At 39.7% G+C, this 20,122-nt stretch overlaps 1 protein-coding gene across 1 annotated transcript; it reads left to right on the plus strand.

Moving 5' to 3' along the window:
- Window positions 1-185: 185 nt before the first annotated feature.
- LOC104105573 (WD repeat-containing protein PCN-like) lies at window positions 186-11,556 on the plus strand. The gene is made up of 11 exons (XM_009613922.4): window positions 186-471; window positions 569-712; window positions 2,822-3,122; window positions 3,204-3,267; window positions 3,424-3,537; window positions 3,671-3,833; window positions 5,272-5,425; window positions 5,562-6,157; window positions 9,433-9,614; window positions 9,906-10,166; window positions 10,930-11,556. Exons 1-11 carry the CDS (start codon window positions 310-312, stop codon window positions 11,243-11,245), a joined length of 2,457 nt encoding a protein of 818 aa, XP_009612217.1. The 5' UTR covers window positions 186-309; the 3' UTR covers window positions 11,246-11,556.
- The last annotated feature ends 8,566 nt before the right edge of the window (window positions 11,557-20,122 follow it).

Raw genomic sequence — 20,122 nt, forward strand, 5'->3', positions numbered from 1 at the left:
AAAAATATTTCAAACAAACGAGAGTATTATACATACTTTTCATGTATCTAAAGTTGGGAACCCCGCTTTATGTTGTCTTTTCTATTATTTGAAAAATGGTCTAGGATTGATTGACTAACCCGTTTATGCCGGGCGGACCTTTAAAAAACCCGAATTAATAATTAGTTCATTGAAGCTTAAACCCTCGTTCGTCGAAAACCTAGCCCTCTTTTTGGCATCGCCTACATTTGAGCATGTCCTGCTCCCTCTTCGTAGCTGCACCTCTCCTCTGAAACTCGAGAAAAAGTACAACAATTTTAAGCTTCAGAGATGCTCGAAGTATATAGAAGCAGCTCAGTTGAGTGGAAGCCGTCGCCAGTAGTAGCCCTAGCTACTAGCGCCGACGATTCTCAGGTCGCCGCAGCTCGAGAAGACGGCTCTCTTGAGATTTGGCTTGTTTCTCCTGGCTCCGTCGGCTGGCACTGTCAACTTGTACGACTATATATATTTATTTATTTGTTCCTCGTTTTTTTTTTGCTTTACAATATGTGATTGAGTTTTTTTACTCCTTCTGTTTCTGTCTGTGTAGATAATACATGGAAATCCTAATTCTAGGGTTTCTTCGTTAGTGTGGTGTAAATCGGGGTCGAGAAGGTTGGATGCAGGTCGGTTATTTTCGTCCAGCATTGATGGATCAGTTTACGAGTGGGATCTTTTCGATTTGACTCAGAAGGTACGTGTAATTGGGTAATAAGTATATGCGTATATTGATTGATTGAATTGGAGGAACTACTTATGCTATAATATACTCGTCCAAGGGACCTTAAAAGGTATACACTATTTAGTAGCAGAGGCATATCCAGGATTTTAAGACCATGGGTGCACTATTTGAAATCAGTGAAAGATTTGTCATCCTTTGAACTTCCGGAGCTATTTGTGAACTCACTGATGACTGAGTAGTACTAGAACTTGGCTCACCATTTATCGGTTTGGTGAGATATCTGTCCATTTCAATGTTAAGGATTATCGTTCCTACAAAGTTAAACATTTACACTTTTATTCAATCTATCTTAATTCAAGTAGAATAGTATGATTCAAATCATAGAGTAATTGGATTTAAGGGACACAAACGAATCGATTACTACATTAGATCAGTTTTATCATTCATTGGCTTCATAGTATGATTCTTTCTTTGATTGTTAGTAATTACTTCATTTTTAGAGAATTCTTAGCAGAAGTTCAAACTCTAGTTTTTAACAGAGTTCGATCTTATGTTATCTTGGCCCAAAATACTAATAATTAGTCAGAAATTAAGTTCACATAGCCCCTACTTAACTAAACTCGATCAAGCATTTTCTCAAACACAATATGAATACTGCCAATATTCAAGACTTTAAAGCCATACATCTCCCAAATTCTCCCAAGAAAGCATTCAACAACTCAATCTTAGAAATAAACAATAATAATAACCAACAACAAGACAAAATCTTGGCAAGAGATTCAAACATTGAACAGAAAGGGAAAAGAGAATTCGGGAAATTGCAAGAGGAGAAGAAACTTCAGTGAGTAAATTAAAACACAGAGCAAGAAGAGAGACAAGGTAGTTGCATACTTGAGAAACTAAAAGCAGAGACCAATTTGAAGAAATTGCGCTATTGATTCTTGAAGAATCCACCGAGGGCGAAGAGAGATGTGGTATTCGAAGAGAGAGGGAGAGTAGTTGCATCTAATTTATTTTAGAGATTTGAAAATTTGACTAAGAGAAAAGGGAAAGAAAAAGATAGTAAAAAGGGACGTGGGGTTGGGGTCTTAGTGTTTTAGGGATTTGTTAGATGTTTTTAGTCAAAAGGAACTTCAGGAAAGAAAAAAATTAGAAATTTTAAATTAAAAGTTAAAAGCAACTTTAGAAAATAAATAAAATAGAAAATTTAATTTAAAAGAAGTATGTGGGGATGGGATTAGAACTCTGGACCAGAGACACAGAAGGGGCACTCAATCACCAATGCACCAAAGTATTCAATTGAGCATGGGTGGTCACCAATATATTTATGTATATAACTGAAAATTTTGTACTGTATATACAATTATACATAGCCTAGGGAGGGGAGCATGGGTGCATGTACCCCACCCCCCTCCACATAAATCCGCCTCTGTTTAGTAGTGCAATGAAATGGACCTGAATTGAGTTGACAAAGATAAACCTGTTGACTTCATTTTTTTGCTGAACATAGAAAAGAAGGCAATCTGAAATACGACAAAAGAAGGAACTTTTGACATTTTATGGCAGTGACTGTCTTTATAGAATATTATGTTGATCTTATCTTTCGTTTCTCTACCAGTATTCTACTATTTTAAAATATATAAATTAGTGGATTTTTGAAACGGCTGTTAGTGAAAAAGCTATACTTAGCTTTCCTTTTTGTGGGGTTGAGAGATTCCAAAGAGATGGTATCCTCTGATATTTTTCATTAATAAAAAGGGCAGCCCGGTGCACTAAGCTCCCGCTATGCCCGGGGTCAGGGGAAGGGCCATACCACAAGGGTCTATTATTGTATGCAGTCTTACCGAATAGTACTCGTCACAAATGGCAAGAATTTTGTTAAAAGCTTAGAAGCTGCATAATGCTGTAATCTATTGTTTTTAGCTGCTATTGTCTTAGATACCATGCTCTTGCAGTGTCTTTCATGGATTTGGCATAAGAAAAATGCAGTCTTTTCGGCTGTATGATCGGAGACTCGGGTCTTCCCAGATCAATGCATTTCAAGATCCATTTTTCTTGCCTGTAGTTTTAGGGTTTGATTTCGACGAATCGAGTTATGTTTTTTTCTATGGTTGCTTGCAGGCTGTGCTAGATTCCATTGGTGTTTCAATATGGCAGATGGCTGTGGAACCATGCAATACTTCGCAGCTTCATCAAAATCTTCCAAGGCAGTATGAGAATGGCCATGTTAATCATACAAATGGTGTTAGTAGTGATAATGAGAGCACTGAAGGTGAAGATGATGATGACTCGGTTGTTCTTCATGAGGATGATGATAGTGAAAATGGTCAAATTGCATTTGCTTGTGACGATGGTTGCGTTCGAATCTACACTACTGATGAGAAGAATATGACTTACAAAAGATCATTGCCTAGGGTCAGTGGTGAGACAGCTGCCCCTGAGAGTCAAAGTGCAGATATCTGATTGTTGCTTTGGGTATTTTATAATTTTCGTGTAATTGCAGGGCGTATATTGAGCGTCACTTGGAGTTCTGATGCAAAGAGGATATTTTCTGGTAGTAGTGATGGGTATGTTCTATTTTGAACTTAACTATGTGCTACATTTACTTGTTGATTTCTGATGAAAAACTCAACAGAGGCAATAATGTCAGCTGAAACATGACTTGTCTATTCTTCATGGTGTGTCTGCTGTGAAAATTCTGAGAGGAGATTGTTTCTTTGCAGGTTTATAAGATGTTGGGATGCCAAGTTAGCATATGAAGTCTATAGGATAACAGTTGGACTTGGAGGTTTGGGTAGTGAATCTGAACTATGCATATGGTCATTGCTTGCGTTGAGGTGAATATCAAATTGGCAACCCTTCCCTTACAAGTTTCAAAAAGAATGGAAACTCCTTTTTTTTCATCTTCTTGTGTTATTCTAAAATTTTATGTTTTTAATATTGCTTCGAACCTCATAATGCTGTTTGCAGATGTGGTACCATGGTTAGTGCAGATAGTACTGGTAGCGTTCAGTTCTGGGACACCCATCATGGCACTCTTTTGCAGTCACATTCAAGTCATAAAGGTGACGTGAATGCTTTAGCAGCATCACCCAGCCATAGGAGGGTGTTCTCTGCTGGTTCTGATGGTCAGGTACATAAACACACTCCCTATCCAAAGAAAATACTCTATTTAAGTTGTTCATCTATTTGTGCTCATTCGTCTAGGATCTCATTGAGCCCTTGCTTGTTTACCCAGATAAAAAATGAAGTGCCATTTTTATGAAGTTCGTAGATGATGTTAATTGACGAAACTAGCAATGGTATCTGCCAGAAATTTGAACTATGGATAAGCATTGTGGGGATTAAGTGGTTTAGGATGAGTAGAAGTAAGACAGAATATATGTATTTCAAGTTTAGCAAGCATACGAAGAGTGAAATTGAGGTGGAACTAGGCAGGATTGTGGTACCTAAATGCAGGCAATTCAAATATGTAGACCTCAATGCTTCAGGGGAATGGTATGGCAAATGAAGATAACACAGAACTAAAATGGAATAATACATAAATTGCCTCCTAAACTTGTCCCTAATTATCAGTGCTTTGAGATACTACAATTTTTTTTTTATAAAAAAACAGGTTCAATGGTTAAGTATGAATAAATAAACAGGTTGTATGGTTTGTGATAGTAAAAGATAATATGTTCGAAGCATTTAAATTGTTAGTTGCTTATGTTGTTATACATGGGTTAAATAGCTTGTCTAAAATAAAATAAAATAAAATATGCTAGAAGCATTTGGTTGTTGCTTGAGAGGCTTGACTTCCATATTTCCAGTATAAGTGCTTTCTGTTTTTTTTTTTGTGCCAAAAAACTTGGAGGTGCACGTAAAACTTCACTTCCTTTTCTATTTCTTGCTATCTACCTTTTTCTAAAAAAATTGATAAAGAAAAGTCAAAGCAAAAAGGCAAAGAGTTGACGAATGACTAAAATAGAGGTGCCTGCTATTTTATAAGAATGTAGCTGTAATCCTCGTTGATCAACAACATTCTTTTTTTATGAAGTTGTTTCATTACTGGCATCATGAAAATGCAGAAAGTACAAAGGTAAATATGTTAGCTTCGTTACATGATATTGTAGATACTGGGAGCTAGCCAAAACACCAAAAAATCTTATGAAGGCCTTTCTTGACTATGGCTAGTCTAAAGTTAGGGAACTAACAAAGCCTATGAAGATAGTAGTACTATTTACATGGAACTGGTTGACCAACTAAACAGACTAAGCAGACATTTGGCTTTTTGGTGAAGGATTTCGAGTTGAAATTCCATCAAAACATATGAGGTTTCTCTCATCCAAAGGCACCAAAAAGTACCTTTGTACTTATATCTTTCAAGTTGATCGACAATATTCTTTCAGTCAATCTTGCTAAAATGAAGATATTACAGTATCAATCTGTTATTTGATTTGTTTTTCTTTAGATATTGTATATTCTCATCTCTTCTGATATCTTGCTTAAGACATTCTCAGCTATAATTGTTTTGAGAACACAATTTAAGTATGCTTTTATAGCTGCTAATTATTTGCTATTGTTTTTAGGTTATAATTTATAAGCTCTCAACCAGTGAGGTTGGGTCTCATGATGGAGATATTTCTTCTGTAGACATGAAGAAATGGGTTTATGTTGGTTATGTGAGGGCCCATACACATGATGTGAGGGCCTTGGCAGTTGCTGTACCCATTGCTCATGAAGGTCAGTTATTTAGTTTTGCCTCTCGTTCACTGAAAATGAAGTTGAAATATTTGCCTTGTTTTAATTTTGGACTTCAAGATATCCCTTCTTTTTTGGTTTGTTATACTTAATTTTTAACTTTTCTTCTCCCTGACAGAGCCCGTAGCTGAACATAAGGCAAAGAAGCAGCGTTCCGGGGAGAAGCCCCTTGATTTTAGTTACCATAAATGGGCACAATTGGGTGTACCGATGCTTATCTCAGGTGGTGATGACACTAAACTTTTTGCATACTCTGTAAAGGAATTCACCAGGTTTTCTCCGCATGACATTTGTCCTTCACCTCAGAGGCCACCTATACAACTTGCAGTAAATACAATTTTCAGTCAGGCTTCTTTACTCTTAGTCCAGGCTGCGTACTGGATAGATATTTTTTGTGTTCGTGTAAAAAAGGGCGTTGTGTCTGATAGCTGTGGCCAGTCTGGCGGGGCTGCGAGAACAGATCTAGTGGCTCGTGTTAAGTGCAAAACTTCGAGGAAGATCACATGCAGTGCAATTTCTCCTTCAGGTGTAATGTTTGCTTATTCCGACTATGTAAAACCCTGTCTTTTTGAACTTAAGAAGAGTGGTGCTAGCAAGAGTCCATGGACTGTCAGCCGAAGGCAGCTCCCTCTGGGACTGCCATTTGCCCATTCAATGGTTTTCAGTGCAGATTCTTCTCGAATGATGATAGCAGGGCGTGACAGAAACATCTATGTGAGTGATTCTGTTCTCCAGTTTATCTTCTCTAGTTTAAAGCATAAAGTGTGTTTCATCTTTTTGATAAAGTCAGGGTGAAGTTCACAATGTATTTTGCATGTTGCTATCACTTTTGAGGAGTGAGTTGATGACAGTTTTTTTGAGGTGTTAACTCTGACTATGTTAGGTGTAGTTTGTAGGTAGTAAGGTTCTTACTAAGGTTGTAACATTTTAGTTAAGAATCATGATTTTAGAACTATACCAACTTAAATACTCTATCCATCCCAATTTATGTGACGCTCTTTCCTTTTTAGTTAGTCCAAAAAAGAATGATACCTTTCTATATTTAGTAACAATTCACTTTAAATTTCTTCTTTTACCCCTAATCAGATGATTTCTAGCCATACAAATTTCTATAGTTTGTTATAGACCATAAGTTTCAAAAATCTTCCTTTATTTCTTGAACTCTGTGCCCACTCAAACACCTTCACATAAATTAGGAGAGAGGGAGTAACTACAGTAGTCGGATTTTCTCCAGTTTGCATATTTTATGTCAATAATAGAGTGTGAACTTTTCTTGTGTGTGGTACCGGCACAAATTCATATATGTGCTGACTCAGTATAGCTGGTCCCATCCTAACAATAGTCTATTCATATGATTGATGTGGAATGGATACAAATGATTCATAGCTGACCCATGAAGTGAAGTAGATTGATCGATTAATTGAATTTATTGCTGTAAAGCATACACTTACAGATCCTTTTCCAATATGTACACGGACAAGCCGATGTTAGTTTTATGTGGTGTGTGCATATGGAGATGCTTACTCCTACACATGCAATACTAAAAAGTTTTTAAGTAGACTTTTGACCTAATTTTGTTGTTTGGTGGATAAAGCTAATTCTCCAAAAGGTAAGGGTAAGGTCTGCGTACACACTACCCTCCCCGGACCCCCACATGTGGTATTACACTGGGTTTGTTATTGTTGGTTGATAAAGCTAATTGGATGCAACCTTATTTTGGTGCATATGCATTCAGGATTTTCTTATACCAAAAAATATTCATCGTGTTTCATCTCTCCTCCTTTCCCCCACACACCAAAAAATAAATAAATAGAAAATTGTTTCTCTGAAGAGCCTTGGAGTGATAGTGAAGTTGTCTTCGTGTGACTTATAGGTCATGGATTCGAGCCGACGCTTGCGTCAGGGTAGGATGCCTACAATACACCCCCTTAGGGTGAGGCCCTTCCCGAACCTTGCGTGAACGTGGTATTCTTCGTGCATCCTGCTGCCCTGTTTTAGGATATTGTTTCTCTAGTACTTAAACTCGTATTTGTTGAGTTTTCGGTGAGATGGTCGCTAACTTTGTCCTGCTAGTGAATTTTAACCAGTATTGGGATAAGTGCTCTCTCTGTCGCTTAAAGCGACGAAGCAGAGCGACGCAAGATGCCCTCGCTTTGACATGTCGAAGATGTGATATCACTGAAGCATGCGCTTCCTGTGATGAGGCGAAAAGCAACAAGCAATCGCTTTGTTGCTTCTTATTTCTGCCCTTTTACCATTAAAAGGGAAAAAGGAAATGAAAAGCCAGAAAGTTACCAGCTAATCAGAACCCAGAATTCATGCACCAACACTTCTCACGTGACTCTGATCTATCAGCCAGGTGCTTCTTTCTCTTTCTCATCTTCTTCTTCCTTCTCCCCCTCTTCCGCTTTTTCTTCTTTGAAGTTTCATTGCTACAGAATCAGGGCTCTGATGCTTCGCTCTTCTTATAGCTTCACTGTGGCAGTGCTGCAAACCCTGTATTAGGGCTCTGAAGAAGAAGTGCAAAAGCATTGCATCACTTCTTCTTTGTGTCTTCGCTGTTAACTGAAGATCAGAAAGGGTTTAAAGCTTCATTTTTCTTCTTGCAAAACTGCTATATTTTTCTTTTTTTAATTGTTTTAGAACAGAGAACAGAGTCTGTTTTTCACTCCGTTTGAATTGAACAGAGTATTTGAAGCAGACTTCTTATAAAATGCCTATTAGTTTGTCGTCCCCTTTTTATTTTTAGCATCAGTCTGAAAATGGTAACAAGTTTTTAAAGCAAGTTGTTTTTGTATTTTAGCCTCTTTTTAATAGTGATGTGAAAATGGTGAAAACTGATTTTAGCAACCTGTGTCTGCATTCTACTACCTTTTCCTATGTATTTGTAGCAATTTAAAACTATCATGAGTAGGATTCTTTCTTGGGATAAAATTTAGGAATACGATTATGGTCAAATGGTGATTTTCTTAGCCTATTGGCTTGTGAACTTTGTTTTTGAATGATTTCGTTTGAGTTTGCCTTTTCTTTTTATTTTAGAAAGTTGAGATTATGCTTGTTATGTGCGAGGGTTATGTGAGGACTTGTATAACATGTACTTGTTGAGTATTGTTCTTGCATTTATGATGATTTCCTGATTATATATGTGTATACTGCAACTTTGTTATTTCTTCAAAAAGTGCGCTCGCTTCTTGCTTCTTGCTTAAAGCCCCACACCATCTTTTGCGCTTTTGTATTTGAAAACACTAAGATGAACCAACTGTAATTTCTCCCAGTGAAAATGATCCATTTCTCACAAACATGTTTAATCTAATGGGAATTACTCCGTAGTACGTGGGACAAATGTTTTCCTACTTTTTGTTGTATAATAAGGGAAAAACAGTGACACATGCCTCCCTCCTGAACCATATCTCTTACTTTATCATCAGCCCCCCTTGCCTCACCAGAATCACCACCGCCAATCTACATTATGGGTAAGATGTGAAGAGGAGTTGCTGGAAAGTTAGCGAAACAGAAAGGAAGTTGGGAAACTGGGATCATATGATAGAGGCAAAAAGAGGCTTAAGGGAGTGGGGAAATGGAGAGAAGATGGCCAGTGAGAGGAGAAATGGTGAGGGGATTGATGGAAATGGCGAGGGGAGTGTAGGATGCCAATGAAAAGGGAGGAGAGAGCCGGGCTGTGGCTGGTGCGGAGTGATTATTGACCTTTTTGCTTTAATTGAAGATGTCATATTTGCCTTGAATACTGTTGTCGACTGTAATGTCCCTCATGTAGACGTCAAATGTCGGAGTTATTTTTTTTTCTTCAAAGATGGGGAGTTAATGTATATTGTAAATTTGGATCAATGTTAATAGGAGAACGCATGGTGGAGACAACAGTTAATGGATAATAAAAAGTATCAATGTAGAGTGTCAATCCTATAGTAGTCGTAGTTGAGGTATAATTGTGATGTTTTTCTTTTGTCTCTGAAACTTGTCTTCTCTTCTAGGTGGTTGATGCTGTAAGCTTGGAACTAGTTCATGTTTTCACACCTCGTCGTCAAGAGCATTACGAAGAATTGCTACCAAATGAACCTCCCATTACCAGAATGTTCGCTAGTGCCGATGGGCAGTGGTTAGCTGCTGTCAACTGCTTTGGAGATGTGTATATATTTAATCTTGAGACGCAGAGGTATGGGACATCTATCTTCATTTTGCCCATTGTGGTTAGGTTTTGTGTATTTTCCAGTAAACTTCTAGGTACACTACATGATAAATAGGCATATTTTTAGAATGAAAATTCTTCGGTCATTTCTTGCGCATTGAAACGATGAACACTTAATTCCATGTGTTGTGTGGTTATCTTTTGAGTGAAACTCCCATTTACCACTTGATAACTTTAGCTGTCAAGTCAGTTCAATAATTTTTGGGGGACCTTCATCATATTTCCTTTTGGGGGCACTGACTAAATATTGTGGAACAGGCAACATTGGTTTATATCAAGATTGAATGGTTCTTCTGTTACAGCGGGTGGTTTTACTCCTCGAAATAGCAATGTGCTTATAGTATCCACATCTTCGAACCAAGTATATGCCTTTGATGTTGAAGCTAAGCAACTAGGAGAATGGTCCAACCGGAATATATTCTCCCTGCCGAGAAGATTTCAAGAATTTCCTGGAGAAGTGATTGGGCTTTCTTTTGCTCCTTCTGCTAATTCATCATGTGTGATTGTCTACAGTTCAAGGTGTGTTTTGCTGTTTTTGTCAAAGCTGTTTTGGAGTTTTTGTTTGTCTTGGTCTTCTGCTGTCTTTTCTAGCTGTATTCTTTTTGGTGACACTTTAGGTTTGCTTTAATGTGCATCAAAGATTTTGGTAACATTTTGTTAAGAGAATGCTGATTACATGAAATACACGTTGGTCTCTTAATTGGAGCCAAGTACTGAAGTAATGGGCTTTCTTAGCTAGGCTGTTCATTTTATATGTTTGGATACAAAGATTTTGCTTTTGATGCATCTAGGCACATCAGCACACAGTAGTAGTAGTCAGCATGTGTATGATGTGCTGTAGATTGCTGTGGTTCTGTCATTATAGCTGCGATTGGTTAGAGCAATTTATTTGCTGAGAGCTAGTTCTTTTTTTTTTTTCTTTTTTTTTTTTTGCTGTGTTAAGAAATTTAATTTCTTATCCAGCCTAATCGCTGACCCAGGGTATTCTTAGAAGCGTTCAGTTGAACCCCAACTTAATCCGAAGGAACTGCCTGTGGCTTTAATATTCATTGAAAGTTATAATGCCTGAGCAGTGTATGCTTAGTATGTGTACCTTGCTATGGCCCAATGGAAATTTCTTTGACCATGCACTAGTCCTGTTTCCTGCATATTCCTTCTCAGTTAGTTGGATCTTTCTTGAGTTCTTTATCTGGTTAACTTTGAGAAACCTAATTGCGTTATCTCAGTGCTTTAGTTCCAATAAATGTCACATGAGAAACATTTTTATGGCTTTATTCTGTAGGGCGATGTGCTTGATTGACTTTGGGTTGCCAGTTGGTGATGATGACGATACCAACTTAGCTAATGGTCAAGATTTAGCTTTGACGAAGCTACATAGTACTCCTGCGAATGGGACCTTAAAGCGCAAGCCGATAGGGAATGACTTAGATATGAAACAAAATGGTAGAAAGAATTTTGAATTCTGTGCATTCAGGGATCCTGTTTTGTTTGTTGGACATCTTTCAAGAACTTCCACCTTGATCATAGACAAACCCTGGATTCAAGTGGTTAAAACTCTTGATGCACTACCTGTTCACAGACGTATTTTTGGGACATAAATCTTTATCACAGTTTTTGTTACAGCTTTACTAGGAAACGTTCCGAGGGGTGTATTCAACCCCTTTCACTCATATATTCTTCTTTGTTGTTTGTTGAAGTTCGGGTGGGGAAAAAGTTGAAATCAACACTCAAGTTCAATATAGCTTCACTTCATCCGCAGGAGTTCTCCTATGGAAATTGCGTAGACCTGTAAATATACTTATGAGCTTTAACTAGTGTCCATTAGTCTGTTCAGATATTGATTAATGTTTTCCTGTATAACATTTATTTCTAAGTTTCTGTATCAAGCAGTTTTGCCTCATTTTACTTACGTTTTGATCCACAATGTTAAAGTTACTTTCTTCTATTGTACTTCTTCCCGCTCTTACTCAAGTTGTATACTAAGATTTGTTTTTAATTAGTTTGACTTAATTATTCATTGGAAAAATTAAGGGAAAACTAAACTAGCTTTTTACTTGTTACCACGCGATAAACAGAAAAGCTATTCTCAGTCTCAATTTTAAAGTTCTCTTCTCCTCATTCAATCTCCTTGTCAGCTTCTAAATTTGTGAAATTGATCGAAAGACGGAATACAAGATTTCTCCTTCATTCAATCTCCTTGTCAACTTCTGAATTTTCTGAAATCGATTAGAAGAGGGAATAAAAGATCTACTGTCTTTTCGTATTAAAAATTGACTTGTACCCCTTAACCAATCTCTTTCATTTCATGGGACCAAGCCTAATTGTTTGTTATAGATAGACTATTCGCTTCTTGCAGATTGTCATTTTCTCACTGTTGAATATCTTGGAATTTTTGAGGTGTCAAGTCATGTATGTCCTAATTTTGGGTATACCTGAGGAGGATTTCAGTTTCCAAATCTTTTTGCTGGCCATTTCTCGTCATTGTGGACATTCAGTTGTCACTCGAAACAAAAGTTATGAGTAGATATTTTGGTATAACAAATTAACAATGATTGGCTGATAGAAAGGCACACGTATGCAGCTAATCACTAGGTTTCCCCCCCTCAATCACTAGGTTGAATCTATGTTCTTTTCTTTACAAAAAAGATTTCGAATCAACTGCACCACTAAACCTTAAAGGCCGAACCAGTCATGTCTCTTCCACATACTTGTTTGACCAAAAAATATATACTTTTGATTAAACTAATTAATTTTGTATGACGAAGGAATAAACCTAATTAATAATAATAACTTCAGATCTATAATCGATTAGCACAAATAACACAAGAGCAATGTTGAGAGAAGATTAAATGTGATGTACATTCAATGTTTCAAGATCATTAATGACGGGGGAATATCAAACAATAAATAACGATAAATGACATTAAAGTAAATAAGGAGAATGATTCATCCAATATTGAATGAGGTGGATGATTCTTCTTTCTGACAACGATGAATGATAGACAAATACTAGAATGTTGGGACCCTTTTCGGATCTAATGGAAAAGTGTGGAATAGTAAACAATTGAATCTCTTTAGAAAGGTAGTGATTGTCTTTTATCTAGAGAGAAAGTCTACTTTTCCAAGAATGTTCTTATCAGAGCATATTACATATCTCTCTCCCTATTTCTTTTTCTCTTTATATGGGACATTCCCCAATCAACCCTAAAAGTACAGACACAAAGAATATTCAATAGAATATTCTCCTGAATATTCTATTACAAAAACTAGCAGTTAGCACTGCCCTTGATACTCGACCTCGACCGTTATTGACTACTCGGCTACGAGCCCCGTTATCTACTAATCGACCTCGACCATATCGCTTTCCACGATACCGCTTCATGCTAAATCCCACTGAGGCAGATTTTGACCCATACAGTTAGTCCCTCCGTTTATTGATGTCGACCCTGGGCGACCTTGATGAGCGGCCTCTGTCAGTTAGGGTTGAGAAGTTTTATGCGAGCAGGTCGAGTAGTAGCGCTTCGGACGGGAAGGAAACGTGGCCTTCCGTGAGCCACAACCTATGGTCACGTCGTTTCAGAGTGACGTCATATCATTATGCGTCATTATTACACATTTTCCCGATACCCTGTATCGTTTTCTGCGCCTCTGTCATTTCGATTTTTGAGCCGGGCAACTGTGATTTTCTTGTGGATATGACCCCACCACACCACAAGCTGGTGATGCTGAGGAAGACGTGGAAGGGATTGAGCAGGATGCCTAGTACGAAGATGAGTATCCCGGCGGCGGCGACGATGGTGGAGAGACGGGTGGAGATGGTGCTGCTGAGTTAGGTAGCGCGTAGTTGCTTTTCTTTATTTTGCTTGTAATTCTTGTACATACTTTTGCTGGCATCTGTTTTAGTCTTTGTAAGGAATTTTTGCTGTTTCTTATCTAATTCTTTTCTTTCTATTCGGGCTTGCACAATTCTTCCTTTTGTTTTGTCATTTTAATCATAAAAAATTAGTTTTGGTCATGGTCGGGGATTAGTAGGTGTTAATTCGAACGAGGTCGAATGTAACATGTATTGAGTTGGTTCGAGCAAGGTCGAATGTGAGTTGATTCGAACGAGGTCTACTGTGAGTTAATTCGAGCGAGGTCGAATGTGAGTTGATTCGAGCGAGGTCGAATGTGAGTTAATTCGAGCGCGGTCAAATGTGAGTTGATTCGAACAGGGCCGAATGTGAGTTGATTCGAGCGAGGTCGGATGTGAGTTAATTCGAGCGAGGTCGGATGTGAGTTGATTCGGACGAGGTCGAATGTGAGTTAATTCGAGTGAGGTCGAATGTGAGTTGATTCGAACGAGGTTGAATATGAGTTGATTCGAACGACGTCGAATGTGAGTTCATTCGAGTGAGGTCTAATGTGAGTTGATTCGAACGAGGTCGAATGTGAGTTAATTCGAACGAGGTCGAATGTGAGTTGATTCGAGCGAGGTCGAATGTGAGTTGATTCGAGCGAGGTCGAATGTGAGTTGATTCGAGCGAGGTCGAATGCGAGTTGATTCGAATGAGGTCGAATGTGAGTTGATTCGAACGAGGTCGAATGTGAGTTGATTCGAACGAGGTCGAATATGAGTTAATTCGAACGAGGTCGAATATGAGTTGATTCGAACGTGGTCGAATGTGAGTTGATTCGAACGAGGTCGAATGTGATTTACTTAATTGTGGTCGGGGGCCGGGTAGATATTGAGGCGATGTTGTTCTGGCAAAAACATGGGCGAACTTCATACATTTGCATTTTGCTCATATACTTTGGAGAAATTTACATGTTTTTAGGGCTGGCATTCTAGTCCCAGTCTATCTAGTCCCTTCATTGGGTGACCTGGAGACGTGTTGAGAGGTTGGGCAATGAACTAACCGCCCGATGTCTCTTTCTGTTCGTATTTCAACTTGGAAGTGTCCCCTTGTCGCCTCGTTAAAAACCTCCCCGAGAAAACCCAATTGTGTCAAAACTCAAGTGAGGGATAAAAAGTGCGACTTGGAGGATGTTTTTTCTTAAAAGTTAAAGTACTTGAGGTGGGCGACGTTCCATTTGTTTGGTAGTAATTTTTTCCATTATTTCTAGTTGAAATGACCCTTTATTTACTGCTTCCATGATTTTGTATGGGCCGTCCCAATTCGTCCCTAGTTTGCCTTCCTACGGGTCTTTACTTGCTTGTGTTTTGGCCTTGAGCACGTAGTCTCCGACTTTGAGTGGTCTGATCGCGGCCTTTTTGTTATAATAGCGTTTTGCCTGCTGTTTTTGGGCGACCATCCTTATGTATGGCATATCTCTCTGTTCTTCTGCTTCGTCGAGCTCTTGCCTTTTGCTTTCATCGTCCCTCGGCCCGCTCTCATGGGAATATCGCAAACTGGACTCTCCGACTGGTATTACCGCATCAGTCCCATAGACTAAAGAGTAGGATGTCTTTCTTGTGCTCGTCTTTGGCGTTGTGCGATAGGCCCAAAGCACTTCTGGTAATAGCTTCGGCCATAATCCCTTGGCGTCCTCAAGCTTTTTCTTCATGATGTTCAGTATTGATTTATTGGAGGATTCCACTTTCCCGTTGCCCTCAGGGTGGTATGGTGTGGAGAGTATTCTTTTGATATGACACTTCTCAAAAATTCGGCGACCTTTTTCCAGTAAATTGGGGTCCTTTGTCGCAACTGATCTCTTTGGGGAGGCCGAAGCGACACACAATGTTTTTCCATATGAAGGTGATCACTTCCTCTTCGCGCATTTGGGCGAATGTTCCTGTTTCTACCCATTTAGAAAAATAGTCAGTTAAAACCAAAAGAAATCGTACGTTACCTGTCCCCGCAGTGAGGGGGACGACGATGTCCATTCCCCATTTGATGAAAGGCCAATGGGAGGTAACCGAGTGGAGATGCTCGCCCACTTGATGGATCATTGGGGCGTATTTTTGGCATTGTTGGCATTTTTTCACGAAGGCTGCGACCTCGTTTTTCATGGTGGGTCAGTAGTAACATGCCCGCATGAGACATCTGACCAGAGCTCGATTGCCTGAGTGAGCTCCGCAGTGTCCTTCGTGGACTTCTTCTAGGACGTGCCGCGTCTGATTCGGGCCTAAGAATTTCGCTAGGGGCCGCCATACGTCCTTTTGTATAGGTTATTGTGGATGATCTTGTACCTGGTCGCTTGCATCCAGAGCTTATTGGATTCATTTTTATCATCTGGGAGTACGCCGTCCTGCAAGTATGTAACAATACAGTTGCGCCAGTCCCAGGTTAGATTTATAGTTCTTACCTTAATTTGATCTATCGATGAGTGGAGGAGGGTGACCACATTTCCTTCTCCGATTATGCTTTTAGTTCCTGCCGCTAATTTGGCGAGGCCGTCTGCTTCAATGTTTTGTGCTCGAGGGATTTGGTCGAGCTGGCACTAGTCGAACTGGGGCAGCAGTTTGCAGACCCCGGCATGGTATTTTTGTAACCTTTGCTCTTTGATCTGGAAAGTCCCTGTAACAAATCGGACAGTCGTTTTGAGTATTACAATCCCGTTTCCCCATTTACTTCTCAAATTGTACCTTACAGTTGTTGTATGAATTGTCGGGGTAAATGGTTCGGGTCCAGTGAGGTTTTGGAAGGAATTGGAACACTTAGTTTCAAGGTTTAAAGCTTAAGTTAAAATAGTGATCGGATGCGGACTTATGTGTATATGACCTCAGATTCGAATTTTGATGATTCCAATAACTCCGTATGGTGATTTTGGACTTAGGAGCGTGTCCAAAAAATTATTTGGAGGTCCGTAGTGGAATTTGGCTTGAATTACCGAAAGTTGGATTTTTGAAAAGTTTGACCGAGGGTTTGACTTTTTGATATTAGGGTTAGAATTCGATTCTGGAAATTTGAATAGGTCTGTAATGTGAAATGCGACTTGTGTGCAAAATTTGAGGTCAATCGGACGTGATTTGATAGGATTCGGCATCATTTGTAGAATTTGGAAATTTGGAAATTTATTTGGCTTGAATCCGTGTGTAGTTCATATTTTTGAAGTTGTTAGGTATGATTTGAGGACGCGAGTAGGTCCGTGTTATGTTATGGAACTTGTTGGTATGTTCGGACGGGGACCCGAGGGCCTCGGGTGATTTCAGATGGTTAACAGATTGATTTTTGAATTTGGAAGACTGCTGGAACTGAAGCCTTCTGGTGTAATCGCACCTGCGGAAAAGTAGTCGCAGGTGCGAGCTCGCAAGTGCGAGCAGGGGTGTGCTGAAGCGAAGTGCGCAGGTGCAGAAGATGCTTCGCAGGTGCGGAATCGCAACTGCGCGAGAAGGAGCACAGATGCGGGCAGAGGGCTGTGAGGCATTGGTCACAGGTGCGAGGGAAAATTCCGCACCTGCATGAGCGCAGATGCGGACGGATGCACGCAGAAGCAAAAACTGGACAGGCGAGTGGAGTCCGCAAATGCGACATTTTGCTCGCACAAGCGGAGGCGCAAGTGCGCAAATCTTGTCCGCAGGTGCGGAAATCGCTGGGGCAGAACCTTAAAATTCGAGTGTTCAACATTTTCACCCATTTTCGGATTTTGGAGCTCGGGTTGGGCGATTTTGGAGAGGAAATTTTCCACACAACTTGGGGTAAGTGTTCTTAATTCCCTTGTGATTATATTTCATGAATTAATCTTCATTTTTGGTGTAAGATTATTGAATCTTTAAAAGAAATAGAAGGAAATTTCTATAATGTCACAGAATGATTTTTTCAAGTTTGAATACCGATTTGGAGTCGTATTTGAGTGAAATTAGTATGGTTGAACTTGTAATTTGATGGGTTGTCGTATTTTGTGAGTTTCGTTGGATTTCAAGATATGGGCCCCATAAGCGATTTTTGAGTGTAATTTCGGATTTTGTGAAAAATATTAGCATTTTGATATGAAATTAATTCCTATAAATTGTGTGAACTGAATCAAATTAATTGTGACTAGATTCGAGCCATTTCGAAGTTGATACGCGCAGAATGGAATTTCTGGAGCATTACTTAGCTTGCTCGACATTGGATTTGGCTTGTTCGAGGTAAGTAACTCTTCTAATCTTTGAGTTGAGGGTATGAATCCTGAATATATGTATTTCGTGAATTGTTGGGAGGTGACGCACATGCTAGATGACAGCGTGTGGGCGTGCACTATAGAAATTGTGACATAATTATTTATGTGGAATTTTATAGTTAAATAATCTTGGCATTTTCCATGCGATTTTATGAGTTAAAGAAATTGAGCTGAAAAACATATTAAAAATCATGTTGAGGCTATGTGCCAGTATTATTAGGACCCACAGAGGTCATATTACTGTGAATTATTGGTTATGTTGAAAATTCATACTCAGTCATATTCATTTCAACTGGCTGACCCACAAAACCTCTACCATGCCGTACCCTGCCTCCAAAATAAAGACCAATGGATATTTTCAGTCTACAAGGTCTCCTCGCCTCCATGTACTCTCTCTCCTGACCTCGTATGTCCTCTCTCGCCTAGACCCACCTGTCCTCTACCCGGCAAGCGATCCCTACCACCTGCTGAAATGGGACCACAGGCTGTGTCGCCATGACACCTAGAACCTGACCAACGTGAACTCGCTGCTCTGGAGTGTGGGCGGCGGGAGTCTGGGTCCCTCCCCCGGTCTATGAAGTAGCTGGTATAACCAGAATCAACCCTGCCTGAACCAATGTACCAAATATGCTTAGGAACTGTGCTAAGGTCTCCTGAAGTCCGAAGGTAACAATATGCGCCTCTAGTACCTGCCCCCCAACTGGAGCTACTGGCAACACCTCAATTGCTGCTCTGGTAGGTGCTCTAGCTGCGGTACGCACTACTCGTCGGCCTCTGCCTCTAGCGACACCTGCTCCGGGAGCAACGTCATCGATAACTACAGTTCGTGTCCTCACCATCTGCGAGAGAATGGAGTGATAAAAGTACAAACTCCGAGATCAATAAGCTCTCACGATAGGAATAAAAGAAGCGTAACTTTCCTAATAGTTTCATAGCCTACCGAAGATAAGTACAGACGTCTCTATACCGATCCGCGAGACTCTAGTAAAACGACTTATGACTCACGACTCCTATGAACCTAGAGCTCTGATACCAACTTGTCACGACCCAAGTTCTCCCTCCTTGAACCGTCGTGACGGCACCTAATCTCTACGACTAGGTAAGCCTAACACTTTTGCGAAAATGAAATGAAAACATTAAAACTGGTAGTTTACAGGTAAATTCTAAATAAGAAATTAAGATGTCGCTCGGCATATACCACGATCACTCTCGAAATGTACATAACTCTCCCAAAACTCGGAATATCGTAAGTCACAAGCTACAGAAAGAGAACCGTGTTTCTATATTCCAGAATCTAACAAAAAGAAATACAAGAAGTGTTTGACATGGGGAAGAGTAGATAGGGACTCCGAGGTCTGTGGACGCGACAGATATACCTTGAAGTCTCTACAGCTGCCTTGCCTCACTGATAATGCGGCTGATAAGCGGTACACACCACAACGGTACCCAGTAAGTGCCAAACCTAACCTCGGTTGAGTAATGACGAGATCAGGTCAGGGACCTACTAGTATATATATATAATAAACTAAGACAGAATGAAATATTACAGTAAAAATAAGTAATGAAATTTAACAAGAATGAAATCATAGCAAGTCAACAGCTCAGTACACAAAAATAACAACAGGGGATCTCCAGGATACCGTCCTGTAGTCCCAACGTAAATGTGCAAAAACAGGGGGGATCTACCGGAATACCGTTTCGCAGTCCCAAAGTAAATATGCAGAGCATGGGAATCTACCGGAATACCGTTCCGTAGTCCCAAAGTAAATATGCAGGACATGGGGGATCTACCGGAATATCGTTCCGTAGTCCCAAAGTAAATATGCAGAGTAGGGGGATCTATCAGAATACCATTCCGTTGTCCCAAAGTAAATATACAGGACATGGGGATCTACCGAAATACCATTCCGTAGTCCCAAAGTAAATATGCAGAGCAGGGAGATCTATCGGAATACCGTTCCGTAGTCCCAAAGTAAATATACAGGACATGGGATCTATCGGAATACCGTTCCGTAGTCCCAAAGTAAATATGCAGAGCAGAGGGATCTACCGGAATACCGCTCCATAGTCCCACAGTAAATACGCAGCGCAAACAATAGAAATACAACTACTTCAAAAAAATCTTACGATTTAGACTAAGTACGAGTCAAGGAAGAAGCATGAAATTCATAAGCATGCTGTACAGAGTTCACATAAGCAATTAAGATACGTAGACATGCTGTTCTAGACTAAATGAAGACATGTATTTTATTTAATGAAAATAGAGTTTAGAAATAATAGCCCGTGTACGCACTCGTCACCTCACGTACACGGCGCTCATATATCGAAAGCAATACCAAATCCTAAGGGGAGTTCCCCTACACAAGGTTAGGCAAGCCACTTACCTCGAA

The sequence above is a fragment of the Nicotiana tomentosiformis genome, chromosome 12 (assembly GCF_000390325.3).
Source record: "Nicotiana tomentosiformis chromosome 12, ASM39032v3, whole genome shotgun sequence".
Taxonomy (NCBI): Eukaryota; Viridiplantae; Streptophyta; class Magnoliopsida; order Solanales; family Solanaceae; genus Nicotiana; species Nicotiana tomentosiformis.